Genomic DNA, 19,472 nt, shown 5'->3' with positions numbered 1-19,472 from the left:
TCGGTCCCAGCTCGAAAAAAAAAAAAAAAGAACCAAAAAAAAAAAAAAAAGAGAGAAGAAATTGGTCTTGACACCCCAAACATGGTACTATACAGATGGACGGAAAGGACTCCAGACAGCAGCAGGACTGATTTTCTGACCAAGTGCCTAGGTTATAAACTCACTGTCTAGAACTAATGTGACCACCACCCATGTCAGACCACCGTGTCAGACCACTGCATCTATTAAACCTTAGACTCAAACCAGCTGTGGCCCTTTCCCTTGAAAGCTGGACTCCAACCAGTGTTTTCCCAACTGTCAAAAGCCTTCATTCAATTTGAAAAGATCAGTTTACTCAATAGTGAGAACCTATGTGGTAAACACTGAGCATGAGAAAGGCTCTTCTGTGAAGCAGCTGATGCCGTGACAGGGTCTCATGTAGCACAGGCTGGCCTTTAATAACTCCATACGTAGTGCCCGCCAGTCACCTTTAACTCCATGTGTAGCTGGGGATGACCTTGAGCTTCATATCTTCCTTCCAAGTGCCAGGATCATAGCTTTGTGGTACTACAACTGGCTTGCTTTGTTTTTGTTTTTAAGACAGTCACACGCTGTATGTAGCCCAGGCTAGCCTCAAGTTCAAGGCAATCCTGCTGCAGCTTCCTTTTGGAGAGCTGGAATTACAAGCAAGAGCCACCATGCCCAGCCTGAAAGACAGAAAGAAAGAAAGAAAAACAGCATAAACGCTACACTGAGTATGAATGTAGCTGGTTTGTTTCTAGGCACCCTGTGCGCTCTGCTACATCCATCACTAGGTCCAGACCCCTTACACCAGAATTCTTTATATATATATATATATATATATATATATATATATATATATATATATTTTTTTTTTTTTGGTTCTTTTTTTTTTTTTTTTTTTTTTTTGGTTCTTTTTTTTTTTTCGGAGCTGGGGACGGAACCCAGGGCCTTGCGCTTCCTAGGCAAGCGCTCTACCACTGAGCTAAATCCCCAACCCCCACCAGAATTCTTTAAACATTTTTAGACAGGCTCTTACTGTGTAATTAGTCCATGGCCTGGAACATGTGGCAACCCCCCCACCCCCACCCCTTAGAGCTGGGATTACTTGTGTGTACCACCACCTTCTCTTTCACTCCAGCCTCTTCCCATCTCCGATCTCCGAGGGGGAGGAGCACTGAAGACAGAGTGGAAAAACTTGAAACTTTGAAGCCTTTTATGTAATTATGCTATGCAGGGTGTATACAGCCTGAGGCCTGCTGTTTTAGGAGGCTTGAGAAAATGTAACCAGGGGTTTTGTTTTGTTACATGTGATTTCAAAAGTCACTCTTGGCCTACTTGACCACTTTAAGCAATTACATTTCCAGAAAACCAGAAGACTTGGCACCTGGCACCGCTTCTGCTCTGGAAAAACTCTTACTCTGTCCCAGGGTTTCCAAGTCAGGATACAAAAGGGAAGAACACCGGCTTAGCAGCTCTGAGACACTGCAGTACTCAGTTGTCCTTAAACAGATCTGGGGATAGGATTTTTAAATGAAGGGCTGGAGAGTTGGCTCGGTGGTTAAAAAAGCACTTGTCGCTTTAGCAGAGGACTCGGGTTGAGACCCAGCACCCACGGGGTAGCTCACAACTGTCTGTAGCCTCAGTTCCAGGAGATCCAGCAGGCATGTGTGTTGTGTATACACACACATGCAGCAAAGCGTTCATGCACATAAAGTAAAAGAACTGTAAAACAAAAATCACTGTCTTTGTTTTTAAAAGACTATGAAGGAATCATCTGCTGTGGAATTACTTGTCATTTAGCAAAACTTTGGGGGCTTGGGGGTGGTTTTTTCTGTACCCAGGCCCTCATGCATGCTAGCCAAGTGCTCTATCACTGAGTTATGTCCCAAGTTCTCTGAGTTTTGAGAAGGGGGTCTCGACAAGTTTCCTAGGCTGGACTTGAACTTGCTCTGTAGCCCAGACTGGCCTTGTACTTGTGATCCTACCTCAGCCTCCCAAGTAGCTGGAACTACAGGCCTACGCCATTGGACCTGACTTGTGCTTTAATGTTTTAATTTTTGTGTCTATGGCATATGTATGCATTAATATGTAGGCATGTGTGGGTACAGGTGTGCCTTGCATATGTGTGTGTGTATGCCTTGCATGTGTGTGTGTGTGTGTGTGTGTGTGTGTGTGTAGGCCAGCGGTGAACCTCAGTGTTGTTCCTCAGGAACTCTCTACACTTGCTTTTCATTACAATGTGGTGTGTGTGTGTGTGTGTGTGTGTGTGTGTGTGTGTGTGTGTGTGTGTGTATGTGCGCTTCCCTCATCTGTTGTGTGGGTCCAGAGAGCAGACTAATCAGCTTTTATACACTGAACCTTTCTGCTGGCCTTACCCTTGTCTTTGGAGACAAAACAGATGTTACTATGAATCCTTGGCTGGCCCGGTGCTTGCTATGTAGACCAGGTTGCCCTTGAACTCATGGAGATCTGCCTGCCTCTGCCTCCTAAATGCTGGCCCAGACTCCAGTTCTTATGCTTGTACAGCGAGCCATCTCCCAGCCATATCGTGCCATAAAGCCCAGGCTTGCCTTAAACTCGGCAGTCCTCCTGCCTCTGCCTGCACAGTTCTGTGTTTACAAGCATGTGTCTCCATGCTCTGCGGCTTTTTTCTGTCTATGTGTAGTGTCAGGGTACAAACCCAGGGCTGCACACATGCCACTGAACGACTGACTGCCCTAGCCGGCCTCCAAACGGTTTACTTTTGACAGTGACCAGTACAGGTCACTCCCTTAGCTTTATTGGACCAAAGGATGTGTAGTGGTGAAGAGGGTGTGGCAACTCAGTCATCTGCCCAGCCTTTTCCCTACGTAGAGAACCCTCCAGCATTCCCAGTTGTAGCGCACAGCCTCTGAGTGAGGGGTTAACGTGCCACCTTTCCAACCTGGAAACTCCAGTTCCAAGGGGAGCCAATGCTCCCTCCTGGCCTCTTTGGACACTGAACACCAGGACATGGTGCATATCCATATATGCAGGCAAAATGCCCATACATATAAACAAACAATAAATATTACTAAAAAGTACACATGGGCTGGAGCCCCAGCACTTGTGGCAGCTCAGTTCACAGCCATCTATAACTCCAGTCCTAGGGGATCTGACATCCTCTTTTGAACTCTATGGGAACCAGGCATACATTTAGGGCAAGATAGCAGGGTGAAGCACTTGCCACAGTCTTGAAGACTTGAGTTTGAGCCCTAGACCCATATAAAAAAATTGTGAACTTGACACACAGGCCCACACACACCATGCCCATACCACACCCACACAAACATTATACAAACAATAAAATTGCCGGGGGTGGGGTGGGGGGAAAGGGTTATTTTATAAATAGGGTCTTACTTGGTTGCCCCGGCAGGCCTTGAACTCACAGAGATTTGCCTCAGGAGGAGCTCTGAGCAGCTCCAGGCCAGTCAAGGCTACATAGTGAGACTGTGTCGTGTCTCAGAAACCTAATTTAGAAAGTGTTTATGAACTAACTGGAGCCCAGAGGCCCTTCTCTCTTCTCTCCCAGCATCTACTTCAGATCTTTATATCCCCTAGAGTTCTCTCCCACCTCCTCCTCCTTAAGTCAAATCACCTCGCCAACTTCAGGGTGAAAATGTAAAAACAGTGATGCATGACATTGTTCCCATCCCTCAGGCCGCCAGGGTCCCTCCCTGACGACACCAGCTGTAGTGTCGTATCTGTCCATTCATTCTACACACATTTCAGGACTTTTGTATGGACTAGGTGACCTGGCTATGCTTGGTGCTGGAGAGTGAGTGTGTGTACGCGGGTGTGTGTGTGTGTGTGTGTGTACGCGTGTGTGTGTGTGTGTGTGCGCGTGCGTGCGCTCATGTCTTGGAAGAGCATAGGCGCCAAAGGGAGCAAGCTGAGCAACCAGAGACAGGTTATCTTTGAAGATCTGCAAGCTCTTGGGTGTGGCAGCACAGAAATGCGGCCAGAACAGGAAATAAGTGTTAGAAGGTGAAGCTGGGCTCCCTTTGTGGGCTACTGGAAGCCAGTACTGCCAGGGAGCCAGCTGGGCAAAGGCTCAGCCTCTGTTCCATTCCGACTTCCCCATCTTTATCCAGGCACACGGGAGCCGATCAGGAAGCTGGGCTCATGGCCCATGTTTTGGCTCCTTGTCTGTATGGGACACTCGGGAGGCTAAGGCAGAAGGATTGTCACAGTTTGAGGACAGAGTGGGCTGCACAGTGAGTTCCAGGACAGCCTGGTGTGGTGGCAAATACTGTGATCTCAGCTTATGGGAGGTGAAGGCAGGAGGACCAATTCAAGGTCATCCTCGGGTACAGAACCAGTTCCAGGCCTACCCTGTCTGAGAAAAAACAAAAATAAAATACTTGCAGGCCAAATTCCAAATATGGATGAATTTGAAACAGGGAGATGACGTAACGAGAAAGAGAGGTGGGTGGGAAAAACAGCCCATCTGACGGCTTATCTGCTAAAGCATTTGCCTCCGACCCTGACAACCTGAGGTTGACTCAGAGTCCACACAGTAGAAAGAATCAACTGATTCTCACAGGCTGTCCCTTGGCCTCAGCACCTACTCACCTCCACCAAAGAACAAAGGATGTTAGAAATGACCACTGTTTATTACAGCTTAGATTACACTACTTATATGAAACAAGATCCCCAGGCCCTAGCACTGACCGAAGAGCATCTGCAAGCTTGTTGTTATAGGAAGTCCCAGGAGATTCTAAAACAACAGCAAAGTCTACGACCTTCGCCTTAGTAAACTGCAATAGGAGACCAGCTTTACTTGTTAAAACTTTTCTATTTACACCCCACATCTCACACCGGTCTATAAAAGTGGCCTAAGAAAGGCTTCGTAAATGGTGTATAAGGCCTGTCCTTACCCTCCCTTTTATTGTGGGTCACTTATTGTTTTGGGATTTTTATGGCTGTGACAAAACACCATGATTGACATCAAACTGGGAAAGGAAAGGTTTATTTCGCTTTATACTTCCAGGTAACAGTCTATCACTGAGGGAAGTCAGGACAGGGACTCGAGCAGGGCAGAAACCTGGAGGCGGGAGCTGATGCAGAGGCCATGGAGGCCTGTTACTGGCTTGCTCAGCCTGCTTTCTTGTAGAACCCATAAGCATCAGTCAAGGGGTGGCCACACCTTTAACTACAAGTGAAGGAAATGCACTACAGCCTGACCTCATCTCTCTTAACTGAGGTTCCCACCTCTCAGATGACTATAGCCTGTGCACCAAGGTGACATCAGACTACCAAGAATAACTGACACCTTGTCAGCTTGACACACAAACACATCACTTCAGTATTAAAGCCATAACCTTTCCTTTCTGTTCACTCCCAAGATCACATAATCATATTAACATCACGTCTAAAACATCCCAAAATTTAAAAGTCCCATAGGGCTGGAGAGAAGGTTTGGTGGTTAAGAGTACTGGATAATCTTCCAGAGGACCTGGGTTCAATTCCCAGCACCTACACGCAGCTCACAACTGTCTGCAACTCAGTTCAAGGGGATCTGGCACCATCACTACGACATACAGTCAGGAAAAACACCAATGCATATAAAAATAAATAAATCTTACAAAATTCAAATAGTAAAAGTCCAAAGTCTCTTTAAAATATTCAAAATCGCTCCTGTAAAATAAATAAGTTACTTTTTTTTACCTCGAGAGAAGAACCAGCCCACAGTTGCAGTCTGAACAAAGCAAAACCAAGTTCCATCAGTGTAACTCGGCACCCAGTGTCTGGGGTCCTCTCAGGGCCTGGGTCACTTCTCTGGCTCCGCCCTCTGCAGCACAGTTTGTCTTCCAGGATCAGGCTGGCTCCCCTCCACGCCTTCCGATGTTCTTAGTGGTTGTCCCCTGGTTCTGGCATCTCCAAAATGCTGGAGTCTTCTACTGCATCTGGGCTGTACTTTTCACCTCTAGCCTCTCCTGGGCTCTTTTCAGGGACTTCAGGCCTGCCACACAGCTGCTGTCCATGACCCCTTCATACATTTAAAGCACTTATCAGCTGCCAGTATGACGTTCAACCTTGGCCACCTCTGGACCACAGCTTCTGCTATCTCTGAGGAAACACTTCCCAGAGGATTTTTTTTTTTCCCCCCGGAGCTGGGGACCGAACCCAGGGCCTTCCACTTGCTAGGCAAGCGCTCTACCGCTGAGCTAAATCCCCAACCCCTTCCCTGAGGATTTTAGGTCAGTGAATCACAGCTGATTCTTCAGCTCCAGCTGACCAGACACCAGATTCTCACATAAAAGGCCAGGTGGAGTCTTTGTTTCCCTCTCAAACTCCACAGGCCAGGCCTCTGTGTTCTGCACTGCTCTCCCCACATTTGTTACCTCCCAAGCTCCCACAGAGCAGCTCACTGTGCTGAGCACTGCTTTTCCAGCCCAGAGCTCAAATGCCACCACAACCCTCAACTAACAGCTACAGTGAAAACACGTGGCCAGTCGTTTCTGTCACAGCAACGCCCTCAGTCCTGGCAACAATTTGTCCCAGGTTTTTTTTTTTTTTTTTTTTTTTTTTTTTCCGGAGCTGGGGACCGAACCCAGGGCCTTGCGCTTCCTAGGCAAGCGCTCTACCACTGAGCTAAATCCCCAACCCCTGTTTGTTTTTTTAACTACTATATGAAACACCATGAGGAAAAGCAACTTGGAAAGGAAAGGGTTTATTTTGCTCGCCCTTCCAGGTGTAGGTCCTTAGGACATCAGGGCAGAAACCTGGAGGCAGGAGTTGGTGCAGAGGTCATGGAGGGGTGTGGTGACTGGCTTGCAAGGCCTGCTTCCTTATAAAACCCAGGACCACCAGCCCCGGGATGACCACACCCACAAAGGGCTGGGCCCTTCTCCATCAATCACTAAGAAAATATCCGGCGACTTGGGGGAGGGGCTGATATTGGGATGTAAAGTGAATGAATTAATGAAAATAAGAAAACTGAAAATATCCTACAAGCTTGCTTACTTACCTTACGAAGGCATTTTCTCATAACTCTGGCTCACGTCAAGTTGACATAAACTAGCCTGAGCTAGTTACAAGTATGCTATGGCCGAGTAGCTTGGTGGTTTAGTGGGAATCCTAACAGTGGGGGTGGGGGCTGTCCCCGGTTCTGGTTCTTTTGCCTGCTTATGGGACCCTTCCCCTTACGGAGTGGCCTCTCGTGCAGCCTTGATGTGACAGGAGGCCCTAGTCCTACTGTGTAGCTTATTACGCCGTATTTGGTTGATGTTCCTGGGAGGACTGCTCTTTTCTGAGGGAGGATGCGGGAGGACTGCGGGAAGGGGAGGGGGGAAACTATGGCTGAGATATAGTACATTCGAGAAAAAAAACAAAAACAAACCAATCCAATCAGCACACTTATTTTTGGTAACAATTTTTTTTCTGACAACTTAGAAAATAAACTTTCTCTCTACCTAAGCTATTGTCCATCTCCACACATTAGCCAGTGTTTTAAAAACTAGTTGTAAACTGGTAGTGGTGGCCCACGCCCTTAATCTCAGCACTCAGGAGGCAGAGGAAGTGGGTCTCTTAAGTTTGAGGTAAGTCTGGTCTACAGAGGGAGTTTGAGGCCAGCCTGGTCTACAGAGAGAGCCCAGGATATCCTGAGAGTTTTGGTTTCCTTAAAAACCCACCATGTTGGGCTGGAGAGATGGCTCAGTGGTTAAGAGCACTGACTGCTCTTCCAGAGGTCCTGAGTTCAAATCCCAGCAACCACATGGTGGCTCACAACCATCTGTAATGGGATCTGATGCCCTTTTCTGGTGTGTCTGAGGACAATGTACTCATATATAATAAAGAAATAAATCTTTAAAAAAAAAAAAACCCCACCATGTTATGTGTTTTTGTTTTAAGCCCAGGTGTGGGATATGGGGCAGCTTCAGTTTGCCCACAGCCGCTATGACTGTCTGGTGCTCCAAGAGGGGCGTGATCTTGCCATCTGCAGTTAGTTTAGTTGTGGAGGCTCTGCAGAGGGCATAAAAACAAGAGCCCCAAGAAGGCCAGCAGCAGTTGTTGCTCCCTTTGCCATTGCTGGGTTGCTGACTCGCCCCTGGAAACACCACAACCCCAACCAACAGGACGTAGCCTGTGGAGGTCTCTGTCCTCTTTTCCCTATAATCTTTCTCTCCTGCCTAGTGTTGGGGGCAGGAAAGGATTAAAGGTGGATAAGGGTTAAAAGGGAGATAAAAGTATAAGAACTCGATAAAATAGCTAAAGAGAAAAAAGGCAACAGCTAAGTCTATGCACAGAAACCCTGTCTCAAAATAAATAAAACAAAGAGAAAAATCTAGTTGTACGGGGTGAAGCCACAAGCATTGGAGTTTCTGAAATGATACAGTGCTGTGTGATTAGTGATGCTTCTTTCTTTTCAGCACTATGAGGGTAGAGAGCTTGCCTGGCATGCAGAAAGCTCTGGGTTCAACCTCAAGCACCTTAGAACACAGGGTAACAGGGGCAGAGTGGGCCAGCCAGAGCAGCATGGTGAGACCATTGGGAAAAACAAAACAACAAAAAAAGTCACACTGGACTACATATCTATTAAGATCAGTATATAACACCTTGCCTCAAAAAGAAAATGATTCCTTTTCGATGATGACGGAGACTGAACCCAGAACCTGAGCGGTGCAGACAACTGCTCCACCAGCAAGCTCTCGCTTCAGCACTTAACCACTGTTGTGGGTGAGACAGCGTCTCACTGTATATCCCAGGCTTGTTTCTTCACTCCCAAAGCTGGGATTACATTTATGTACCACCACGTCTGCTTCATTGTTCTTGTTTTCAAGTTTAAGACAAGCTCTCACGTCCCAGGATGCACTAAAACTTCATAGCCGAGACTAACTCAGGACTTCCGATTCTCCTCACACATACATACACACCCCGGCCCCGCTCATCTGTAGCCCTGGCTGTCCTGGATCTTCACCCATATAAAAACAAAACTTTGGGCTAGGCATGGTGGTGCAAGCCTTTATCCCCTACAGGGAGGCAGAGGCAGGTGGATCTCTTTGAGTTCCAGGACAGTCAGCGCTATGTAGACAGGCCCTGTCTCAATGAAAAAAAAAATGTTAACATGTCTAATCACGAGAGTTATTTTACATGGGGGCCAAATGACAGTACAGGCTCTGCTGGGCCTGAAGTCTTGATCAGCACCACAAAGTACCTTGAGAGAGGTCACTCCCTTTATTAGTGTGCAGTCTGCGGAGCAGAGTCACCTGGAATATTGTTTCCTGTATCAGGTTATTCCTTTTCTTTCCGCTCTGAGACTGGATCTCACTTAGCCCAGGCTGGCCTGAACTCCCTACGTGCCCACTGACCTGTCTCCACCTCCTGAGTGCTGGGACCCAGAGCTCTATACATGGGGAGCAAGCACTTTACCAACTGCGCTACATCCCTTGCGCCCGGACCTTTTTACTCTTCGGAGTTTTCTCTAGCTTCTGGCTACAAAATTGGTTTATATCTCATTCTTCCTACGGTGCCGCTGGGAGTCTTCTACCCTGAGCTATTTCTGGTCCACTTTCTTGCACAAGCTCTAGGATGAGGCGCGCCGCCAGAGTTATTTATTCATGTGGTTCGGGACGGTGGGTCGGTTCCCTCTCTGCACCCAAACCTTCGGTAAACGCTAGGGAGAAAGCAAACACTCAGGCTGGGCAATGGTGTCGGAAAAGGAAGGAAAGGCGGCAGAGCCCAGCGCTGCATTTGTTGGGGATCTCCCGGGGACGAACGCGCTGCATAGGCGGCCTCAGCCGATTCCTGCACACGGAGGAGAGTCTGGAGCAGATGACCAGGCTAAACTGTAAATCTTAAATCTACCTCAGTCGCCAGCCTCTAGGCTTTTCGGCTAAGATCAAATGTGTAAAAAAATAAAATAAAAATGCGAAACTCTTCAAGTTACGTGACGCCGCAGCTAACGGCCTGAGGAAGCGAAAGCAGCCCCAGCCGCCGCCCTGCTCACCGCCCGGCCCCGCCCCTGGCCTTGCGGGCGTCCCTAAGTCTGCACCCGTAGGGTCAAGGGTGGGGACGGCTCAAGCCCTTTCAATTCCGGAACCGGCGCACGCCTCAGTGTCTGAGTCAACAATTGCCACCACGGGCCGGAAGTGACCGCCAACTCTCACCACCCGGGGAAGGTTTCCTGCGTGGACTACGACTCCCAGCATGCTCTGCGCCCGCCGCTGTTAACCCTTCAGGGACCGGAGCTGCCCTGAGTCCCGCCCCCCACCTGCCCCTTCCTTGGAACCCGCAAGGTGAGTTTTGAAGGGCTGGGAGGGCCTTTTTCCTCTCTAAGGCTTAGGAGTGAGTGTAAGTGAGGGAAACTGGTGTGTTGTTTGCGGAAGGATTCCTTATTTGCCAAAAATGGGACAATTTGCAGTAAAAAGATTCTGACGCCCTTTTACAAATGGAAGACACACTGCCACTCTGTGAACTCCAGGGCCTAAGTGGAATGACCAGTCTCTCAGAATGCTACCTAAATCTTCTTTATCCAAGAAGAGAGTAGCCAGAACTCCCTTCTAGCTCCTAAACATCATCTTTTCCCTTTGCCAGCGCTTCCAGCAAGGTTTGTGACTCAAAGCTGAGCCAAGGTTTTTGTTGTGATCCTGACTGGTTGGGTGCCGGTGTGGATACCTACCAGCTCCTTAGGAGATTCTGTAACCTTTTTGGGGTATTAGAGGGCTCATTGTCTCCCAGGGTCCTCTCCCTCTGTGTGAGTGTGTGTGTGTGTGTGCACACGCGCACCTGCCTGCCTGTCTGTCTGACTGTCTGTGTCTCCTCATCCTAGCCTCTTGTCTGATTTGAATAACATTGTCTTGTTGGAAAATGTTCCTTCTTTGGAATTATATGTGACAGGTGCTAAACCTTGCCTACACTGGAACCCCTAAATCAGCATTAGGTGTAGGATTCAGTGGGTAATGCCATGCTATGGTTACAGTGCATAACTCGAGGGTGGGGGTAGGTGGGGCCCAGGGACTTCGAGTTCTAAAGATACAGGAATGAGCAGAAAGGAGTGAAAAGACCCCCTTCTCTCACCTTTAATGTTTCCAGAACATATTTTAAAACTTCCCACTTGACACTAGGTTGTTACTCTGTCCCACCCCCATACCCCCATACCCTTCACACCCCCATACCCCCATGCCCCCTAAGTCCTTGCTCTGCTTGGGCTTTTCCACAGTCTAAAAGTAATGAACGCTTTTGTTTGCTTTTTAGTTTAGTTTTTTCTCTCTTCCCTTAGCTCCTATCTCAGAATCACTGGCAAACGTCCTATCGTCACCCTGGAGGTTACCAGTCCCTGTTCTGAGAAGTCCCTTGTTTCTTCCCTGTACCCTTAAAGAAAACATTCTGTTCAGCCTTAGGGGAGTGGTGTCAGGAGGAAGAACACTTTGGGGGCAAGAGCTCTTTACCACAGGCGGCCAGGGGAGTGAGGGCAGACAGGCAGAAGTTTCTTCTCCCTCACCCTTGCCAACTGGCTCCCTGTCCCTGCCGCTGCCCCCGCCCCTTGACATCCCAGCCTCCCTGCCTATTTAAACAGAGATGGGTGCCCCTGTCGGCACACTGTTCTTCCGCCACCTGACATCATGCCTCCCAAGAAGGATGCTCCTGTGAAGAAACCAGCAGGACCCTCCATCTCTAAGCCTGCTGCCAAGTCTACAGCAGGGACCCCTCTAGCCAAGACCAAGGCCGAGCCAGCTGCCCCCCAGACCCTTGCGAAAACCCAGGAGCCCCCTGTTGATCTCTCCAAAGTGGTGGTGAGTCCTGGGAAGTGTGTGAATCTGGAAGGGGTGGTTCAAAGGTGCAGTGCAGCCTTGGGGATTGGGGACCGGGAAGATGTGGGAAGGGTAGGGAATGAATGAACCGCTAGAATGAGGTTGGGGCTCCCAGGCCAGGCCAGTTTCCAGGGGAGAGAGGTGCTGTCTGCTCCTGGCTCAGCTGCTGAACCCCAGGAGGGGAGACTGAAGAGGACAGACTTGTTAGACAATCACAGCTGGGGGCAGGGGTAAATTTAGCCTTTGTTCAGCCCCCAGTTATGTGAGGGATGCAGGACTGGGGTAGCGGGAGGGAAGGGAACAGGTGGTATGGGATTAACCCTGCTCCCAAGAAACCCTCCCCCTATAATTCCTCTTGGGGTGCTCCCAAAGCCCAGGGCTGGGAATGGGACTAGAGTGGCCGGGCTCCCAGCCTCATCCCTTTGGGCCCCTCCCCAGAAGTGGCTGCCAGTTGGTTGTGCTAGAGAGGGACTGAATAAGCCCTGTCATCTCCTCACCTGCCCTTTTTGTCCCCTACAGATCGAGTTTAACAAGGACCAGCTGGAGGGTGAGGAGAAGCCTGTTTCCTAAGCCCCATTGTCCAACACCAAACTCCTGGTCCGATTCTCTGTTCCCTAACGACAGTCCTGACCTTGAAACCTCCCACACTTGTCCTGCTCTCCTCCCTTCTGTGCCCAGCTTGAGCACATAATTTCTGCAGCAAACCTCCCTTCCGGCTGGAGGTGATGGTCACATTGCCTTCTCCTTACATCTCAGAGTTCAGAGAGGCCTTTGAGCTGTTTGACCGAGTGGGTGATGGCAAGATCCTGTACAGCCAGTGTGGGGACCTGATGCGGGCCCTGGGCCAGAACCCTACCAACGCCGAGGTGCTCAAGGTCCTGGGGAACCCCAAGAGCGATGGTGAGAGGAACCTTGAGATTTGTGGGGTTTCCATCTTCTTGGTGTTGGAGGTTGAATACAGCGTTCTGCCCGTGCCACGGAGTGCCATTTCTAGCCAGCAGCTTTCTCTTCATCCTGTTTTTTGAGACAGAATTTCGGTATCCCAGCAAAGAATGACCTTAAACTCTGATCCTCCTACCTCTACCTCCTGTCTACTGCCCACTGGAGTTCGATTACTCCAGTTTATGTGGTGGTGCTGGGTTGAATCCAGGGCCTCAGGCAAGATAGGCAAGCCCTTTATTATGGAAGTCCTTTTTTTTTTTTCCTTTCTGAGACAGGTGCTCACTAAATTACTCAGGTTGGCCTGGAACTTACAGCAGCCCTAGTTGTCAGTTTTCTTTCTCTCTTTACACTTTTAATTAATATTCTTTAGATAGGGTTATTGGCATTATTATTATTATTATTATTATTATTATTATTATTATATAGGGTCGTCTCTACATAGCCCTGCTTAGCCCTGAACTCACTAGATAGACCAGATTGGCCTCAAACTCAGCCTGTCAGTGCTCGGACTGAAGGTGTGTGCCACCACACGTGGACTAGTGGTTCTCTTTGTGCTTTGAGTGTGTCCTGCCACTGATACATCCCTGCCCTTCCTTTTTTTTCCCCCTGTTGAGATAGTCTTAAGTTGTTTTGGCTGGCTTTGAACTTGCCTGGTAGCTGTGGTTACAAGACTGCACTGCCGTGCCTGGTAACAGTATCAATTTTCACAGACTGTTGGTAAGGTGACAGAGGACCGGGGTGGATCTCAGGACTCAAAAACTGTCAAACACAGGGAAGGAAAACATCCTCAGTGCTGAAAGGGATGAAAGTCACTATGTATAGTAAGGTTGGATCCCACACCTCAGTGATCTCTCTCTCTCTCTCTCTCTCTCTCTCTCTCTCTCTCTCTCTCCCTCCCCCCCCACCCCTCTTTCCCTCTCTCCCTCTCTCATCTCTGTCTAATTGCCAGAGCTGAAGTCCCGGCGTGTAGACTTTGAGACGTTCCTGCCTATGCTGCAGGCAGTGGCCAAGCACCGGGACCAAGGCACATATGAGGACTACCTAGAGGGGCTGCGTGTGTTTGACAAAGAGGGCAACGGCAAAGTCATGGGAGCGGAGCTCAGACACGTTCTTACCACTCTCGGTGAGGCAGGGCCCAGAACTGTGGGATGGAGAAGCAGGTGGCCTGGAGGAGCTGGTAGAGCCTAGATTGGGGTTATGGCCCTGCAGTCGAGGGAGGCAGAACCTGAGGGACTCTATCATCTGGGGCTCAAGTGTCTAGCAATGAGCCGAGGGCAGGGAACGTGGTGGGAGCCTCATGCCCTCTTTGCAAGCCACACTTGGGTGGATTCCATGCAAGTCTCAACCCCTGCAGCTCGTTTCTTTGTCTGTCAAAGCTTTCAGCAGCTCCAAGGAACTGTTGATAAGTGCCATACAGAAGACAGGGAGGGTGGGAGGACGAACCACCCTGAGAGTGGCTTGGACTAGTGAGTACGGGAAGGCAGAGGCTCTAACTGTGTTTGGGTTCAGGAGAGAAGATGACTGAGGAAGAGGTAGAGACTGTTTTGGCAGGCCACGAGGACAGCAACGGCTGCATCAACTATGAGGGTGAGGGGGCAGGATGACCAGGGGGGTGAGGAGTCTTGAGGGGGTTGGGAGTGTACCCTCGTTTACCCAAAGGTCAGTTTCTGAAGTCCTCTCCTCTCCTCTCGTGTGTGCAGCCTTCCTGAAGCACATCCTAAGCCTCTGAGCTCCGCAGCCCCTATTGCCCTCTAGAGAGGCAACGGTCCCGGTCAACCAGACAAGCGCAGGCAGTGCGTTTCCCCATCCGACTGTAGCGCAGCCGCCAGCGCTGGACAACTTTCTTTCTACCCCACCCAACTCCACCCCACCCCACGTAGAACCTGCGGGATCGGAAACTTGCCCCACCTCCTGTGCGGCCAGTAGCGCGTTCCTGCCACTAGGGGGCACTTACGGTTTTGAAATAAAAACATGGTTCCTGCTTTGGTTTCCGACTGGTTTCTTTTGAGGAAGGGGAAGGACGGGAGCGGTAGTCCTTTCTTCTGCAAAAGTCCAAATCCCCTGCTCTTAGTGCAGTTCGGAAGAAAGGCTTCCAAGAGTCACTCCCTAGGCCTCCGCCGTGCTCCTGAGCAGAGTTGGAGCGCCCCCCTCACCTCATTACTAATATAGTGATGTCATCGGCATGAGCCCAAACTAGCATGCCTATTGGATGAAACTGCGGAGGGTGACGTCAAGCGCCGTGGGACGTACTAAGGTTGGGGTTGGGTCCCGAGTCGGAGCCATTACTGCCGGCAAAGGTCCCGCATAGCTCAGCAGCCAAGATGGTGGGCCCTGGGAATCGGGAGATTAGGGGGATTTGGGGCAGGGAGAGGACCGCGGGTGGGGGTAGGAAAAGCGGTGGACGTGGGCACGCCCAGGTTTTGGGAGGTTGGATGTGGGGTTGGAAGGTCTAGGGCTCTGCCTTGGGAAGCAAGTCCTCGGCTTCAAACAGAAGTTTGTTAAGCCGGGAGAGAAGCTTGCGGGGTTGGACCTCGGGTACTGACCAATCCCTTTTTCTCCGAGCAGTGTGACTTCACCGAGGACCAGACCGCAGGTAGGCAGTCTCTGACCCACAACTGAGGTCACCCTTACCGAGAGGGACCCCTTCCTCTAGATCCCAACCTGTCATCTCCAGCACTCCCAGGAGGGTGCCCCGTGGATTTCCTTCTCCTCGGCTCTAGATCCTCCATTTTCTTTCTCATTCTTTCTTCCTTCCCCTTCCACTCTAGATCTGAGCCCCAACCACTGGGTGAGTTTTGGGTGGTGTGGGTATGTGAAACAATGATTACTGCCTGTTGTGTGTTGGGTCTCTTATGCTTGTGTTCCGCTGCTTTTGCCTTTCCTGTGATAACTGCCCCCTCCTTAAGCTTTGATTGCCAGTACGGTAAAGAGCAGTGCCTTGATATTCTGTTGAGATGGGGACTGGAGAGTTTGCTAAGCCCGTGGCTTAGCTTCACCCCCTGGAAGGTCTCTGGAAGGGAAGGGTGGGAATGGGAAGCTAGAGTCCAGACCACTGCTCTACTTCCTTATATGGGCAGGACCTAGCCTGGGCGGTGGCAAATTCCTGCCGAGCAGTGTAGTGGTGGTGGAGGGCCTAGCCTGCTGTAGCTCAGGGGGTGTGTGAGCGATGGCTACCACCTTGAGGTAAGGAAGAAGGCTGCGTGTCTTTATGTGGGGCATTTGAGTTGGTAGAAATAGATCCTTAGGCGCAGTCTTCGGTGTACAGGAGGGCAAGATATCTGGTCTCTGCAGCATGCTGGAGTTGAGTTGGCAGCAGCACTGGGTTAATCCCTGGTGCTGCTGTTCATCTGAATCCTCAGAATTCAAGGAGGCTTTCCAGCTGTTTGACCGAACAGGCGATGGCAAGATCCTGTACAGCCAGTGTGGGGATGTGATGCGGGCCCTGGGCCAGAACCCTACCAACGCCGAGGTGCTCAAGGTCCTGGGGAACCCCAAGAGCGATGGTGAGCATTTCAAGAACTTAGTGGGTTCATGGTTGTTCAGCTAAAATCATCATATATGTATATGTGTATAGATGTGCCAACCTTGAGCAAGTTTTATCTCAGCCAGTTCCACTGATCTCCCTCTTCTGGCCAGTCAGTTGTGTTCTCTACCACTGTGTCCTGAGAACACGTGTGATTGCTCTTGTCTGGCACTTCTACCTCCCACACAACAGAGATGAATGTGAAGGTGCTGGACTTTGAGCACTTCCTGCCCATGCTGCAGACTGTGGCCAAGAACAAGGACCAAGGAACCTACGAGGATTATGTTGAAGGCCTTCGTGTGTTTGACAAGGAAGGGAATGGCACTGTCATGGGTGCTGAAATCCGTCATGTCCTAGTCACACTGGGTAAGGGTCTGTGACCATGTGGAGCTAAGCTGCCACCTTGATAAATTTCACCGTCACGCAGTTCTAAGAACGTTCCTTCCTCTGCAGGCGAGAAGATGACAGAGGAAGAAGTAGAGATGCTAGTGGCGGGGCATGAGGACAGCAACGGTTGCATCAACTATGAAGGTAAGGGGCACACTATAAACTGGGGCCTCTGAGGAAACGGTCATTCAGGGTATGTTAAGGAGGTACCGTATTCCTAGACTTGGTTCCAGAAGGGAGCCAGCAGTCAAGGGGCAAGGCTCAGGTCAGCCTGGGAGGGAACTGTTGGGGACAGACTTAACAGTAAAGGAAGGGGCGATAGAATCTGAAGGGTGGGCTAGGGATGGGAAGTGAACAGAATTGTCTGTCCCACTGCCTGACCCCTTCACCCCATGTCTGTGTCTTGTCTTCACCATGAATGTCTCTTCCTTCCTGCAGCATTTGTGAGGCATATCCTGTCGGGGTGACGGGCCCATGGGGCGGGTACGGCTCCTCCCAGCCTCTCCTAGTTATCCCCCTAGTGTTTCTTCTTCCCAGCCTGTGCTCTGTAGCCCCTGCCCATACCCTACTACCATCTGACTTCCTTCTGGCATGACTCTGCATGGAGCTGGCTTGGGAAGGGAGGAATTCCTCAATAAGGAAAGCAGTTTGGGGGTGTGGTACCTCCTTCTCCTAGAATGGTCTCTGAGGTTTGACTTACAGGGGTCTTGGTGTCTGGGAACTCACCAGCTTATAGAGAAGGCTTGTCTTATGGTGATTCCTTGGCTCATGGAGAGTTGGCAAAGGGGCTGGGGAGCTAACTGCCCCATTCTGCTGCTGAAACACCACAGTCCTTTTTCCACCCCTGCTGGACAGCTTGGAGAGCTTGGAGGTACCTCACCCCAAACTGCCGCTCCTCCTGCCGGCGGCTGACAGTGACTGTAGGTGTAGCTGAGAACCTTTCTGCCTCTGCTGTGTTCTTGCTATTTAGAGTGGGGTGGGGGCTAACAGCTAGTGGGAGGGGAACCAGGGACAGAGAGAACTAGTCACTCACGGTGGCTGTTTTGGATACTGACCCCAAGGTTGGCTGCTATGGGCACGTTCCCTCATGCCACCTTCATGGTCTTGTGGTCTCCTGGCCCATGGGTACCCCTCCCCAGCCCTGTGCTTGGCTGACTCCACCCCGTCTCTTTACAGAGCTTGTCCGGATGGTGCTGAATGGCTGAGGACATACGTGTCTCGAGCCTGCTCCTTGCCCAGTGTGAGATTCCTGTGTGGCCCCAGAGGCTCCCTAATCACAGCACCTTGCCTGTCTGGTTTCTTTTGGATGATGTTCACCAAATAAAACTTGCTCTCTGTGCTCTCTTTTGGTTCTTTCTTTCCTGAGCAGGGTGAGGAGGAAAAGGTGAGGTGGTAATCATGTTTGTCCTGAAACAGCTCAAGCTGGGGACAGGAAACTAGACTAAGTGCTTGAAGTAATCATGGCCTCATTAATGAAAGCCCCCCTTGGGAAATAAAGAAAGTCCTATATAGGATCGAAGGTAGCTGTGTGTGTGTGTGTGTGTGTGTGTGTGTGTGTGTGTGTGTGTGTGTGTGTGTGTGTGTGTGTGTGGGGGGTAATCTAGTCCTTGTCGGGTTAAATTCCTGGCCCTTGGGCTTCCTTGAACCAGGCCCCACTAACCCAAGTAACAAACGCCTTTTGTGGGAAAGCCTGTGAATGCTGACTGAAGCTAAAGTGCCAGGACATATCAGTCCTGCCAGAGCCGGCCCCGTCTGCTGCAGGGCCTAATAAGGGCGGGAATGCAGCCACTGTCTGAAAGGATTCAGATCCATGCTGTAGGGATGTACTTCCAAGAGCTAACCTTGAGTAGGGGAGAGCTGTGTCTGCCATTCCTTTTTTTTTTTTTTTTTTTTTTTTTTTTTTTGGGAGCTGGGGACCGAACCCAGGGCCTTGCTCTTGCTAGGCAAGCGCTCTACCACTGAGCTAAATCTCCAACCCCGTGTCTGCCATTCCTAATGGCTGTGTGGCCTCTAGCCTCCTGCTGCAAGAGGCTGATGTCAGTTGTGGGCCTGTGGCGTTCAAAGTGCCTCTTCAGCCCTTGTAAATGTCCAGAGAGGAACGCCAGGAAGACTGCCCCCCAGCCCAGTTTGCTCCTGCCTCGCAGCCACAGATAAGAGAACACAGAGGCAGCCACAAGATGGAACTGAAAGCAAATTAATTTTAAAAAAAAAAAAAAAAAAGGAAAAGAAAAGAACAAAGAAGAAAAGAAAATTTTACAGAAGACTCTGAACAGAAGAAAGGTGCGGAGATGCAGAGGAAGGAAAACACTTGGACAGGAGGAGCAGAGCGCCTGGTGGGCGGAGCCAAGCACTGGTGTGGCCTGGAATCGTGAGGCACTGAAGTCCTGGGGGCAGAGCCATGCTGCGCTGCTCCCAAATCTTTGTCCTCATTTGGGGAACTCCTAGCTATCACTGGGTTCTGTCAGGCTTGGTGAGGGCAGAAGTTAGCAGACTGTCCCACTGTCAAAAGTAGGTGCTTAAGTGCTTTTCAAAACTCAAGGGTTGCAGACTCCCCATCCTCTTAGAGCTCCACCTTTGTTTGATGCCTGTTGGGCACTCAAGATAAAACCAGGAAAGCAGGAAGAAGAGCCCACCTGAGGCCCCTTCTTCTTCTATTACCTACCACAGAATCCCTGCAAACTACATTTCCCACAAGTACACAGACGCTGACAGTGAGCAGGTGACTTAAAAACAAACACGAGGCTGACACTCAGAGGGGAGGTCATTGGCTGAGCTGGGCCTAACAGCAACAATGACAAGCAGCAGGAGGGATTAGTTTGATAAAGTGGAATGGGTGAGGGGCT

General features: G+C 50.1%; 2 protein-coding genes and 1 long non-coding RNA gene across 6 annotated transcripts; 2 read left to right on the top strand and 1 right to left on the bottom strand.

Moving 5' to 3' along the window:
* Positions 1-413: 413 nt before the first annotated feature.
* Positions 414-12,979, bottom strand: LOC116906179. The gene is made up of 2 exons (XR_004388585.1): positions 12,689-12,979; positions 414-686 (listed from the first exon to the last, which is right to left on the bottom strand). It is a non-coding gene; the product is annotated as an uncharacterized LOC116906179 (long non-coding RNA).
* Positions 11,529-14,705, top strand: Myl6b (myosin light chain 6B). Its single transcript, XM_032909129.1, has 6 exons — positions 11,529-11,759; positions 12,297-12,324; positions 12,534-12,677; positions 13,669-13,842; positions 14,229-14,306; positions 14,420-14,705. Exons 1-6 carry the CDS (start codon positions 11,589-11,591, stop codon positions 14,446-14,448), a joined length of 624 nt encoding a protein of 207 aa, XP_032765020.1. The 5' UTR covers positions 11,529-11,588; the 3' UTR covers positions 14,449-14,705.
* A 234-nt stretch (positions 14,706-14,939) lies between these two features.
* Positions 14,940-17,973, top strand: Myl6 (myosin light chain 6). Of its 4 annotated transcripts, XM_032909149.1 has the most exons (8): positions 15,020-15,043; positions 15,285-15,312; positions 15,488-15,507; positions 16,079-16,222; positions 16,435-16,608; positions 16,696-16,773; positions 17,068-17,112; positions 17,806-17,973. In XM_032909149.1, the coding sequence occupies exons 4-7, from the start codon at positions 16,153-16,155 to the stop codon at positions 17,094-17,096; spliced, it is 351 nt and encodes a 116-aa protein (XP_032765040.1). In that variant the 5' UTR covers positions 15,020-15,043; positions 15,285-15,312; positions 15,488-15,507; positions 16,079-16,152; the 3' UTR covers positions 17,097-17,112; positions 17,806-17,973. The 4 variants fall into 4 exon arrangements, with proteins under 4 accessions (XP_032765031.1, XP_032765034.1, XP_032765024.1 ...); XM_032909140.1 differs by lacking the exon at positions 15,488-15,507 and having other exon boundaries at positions 14,940-15,043; XM_032909143.1 differs by lacking the exons at positions 15,488-15,507; positions 17,068-17,112 and having other exon boundaries at positions 14,940-15,043.
* Positions 17,974-19,472: the final 1,499 nt, after the last annotated feature.

Source organism: Rattus rattus, chromosome 1, assembly GCF_011064425.1.
Source record: "Rattus rattus isolate New Zealand chromosome 1, Rrattus_CSIRO_v1, whole genome shotgun sequence".
Classification (NCBI taxonomy): Eukaryota; Metazoa; Chordata; class Mammalia; order Rodentia; family Muridae; genus Rattus; species Rattus rattus.
Note: the sequence above shows the minus strand (reverse complement) of the source record. Positions and strands in the feature narration are given on the sequence as shown.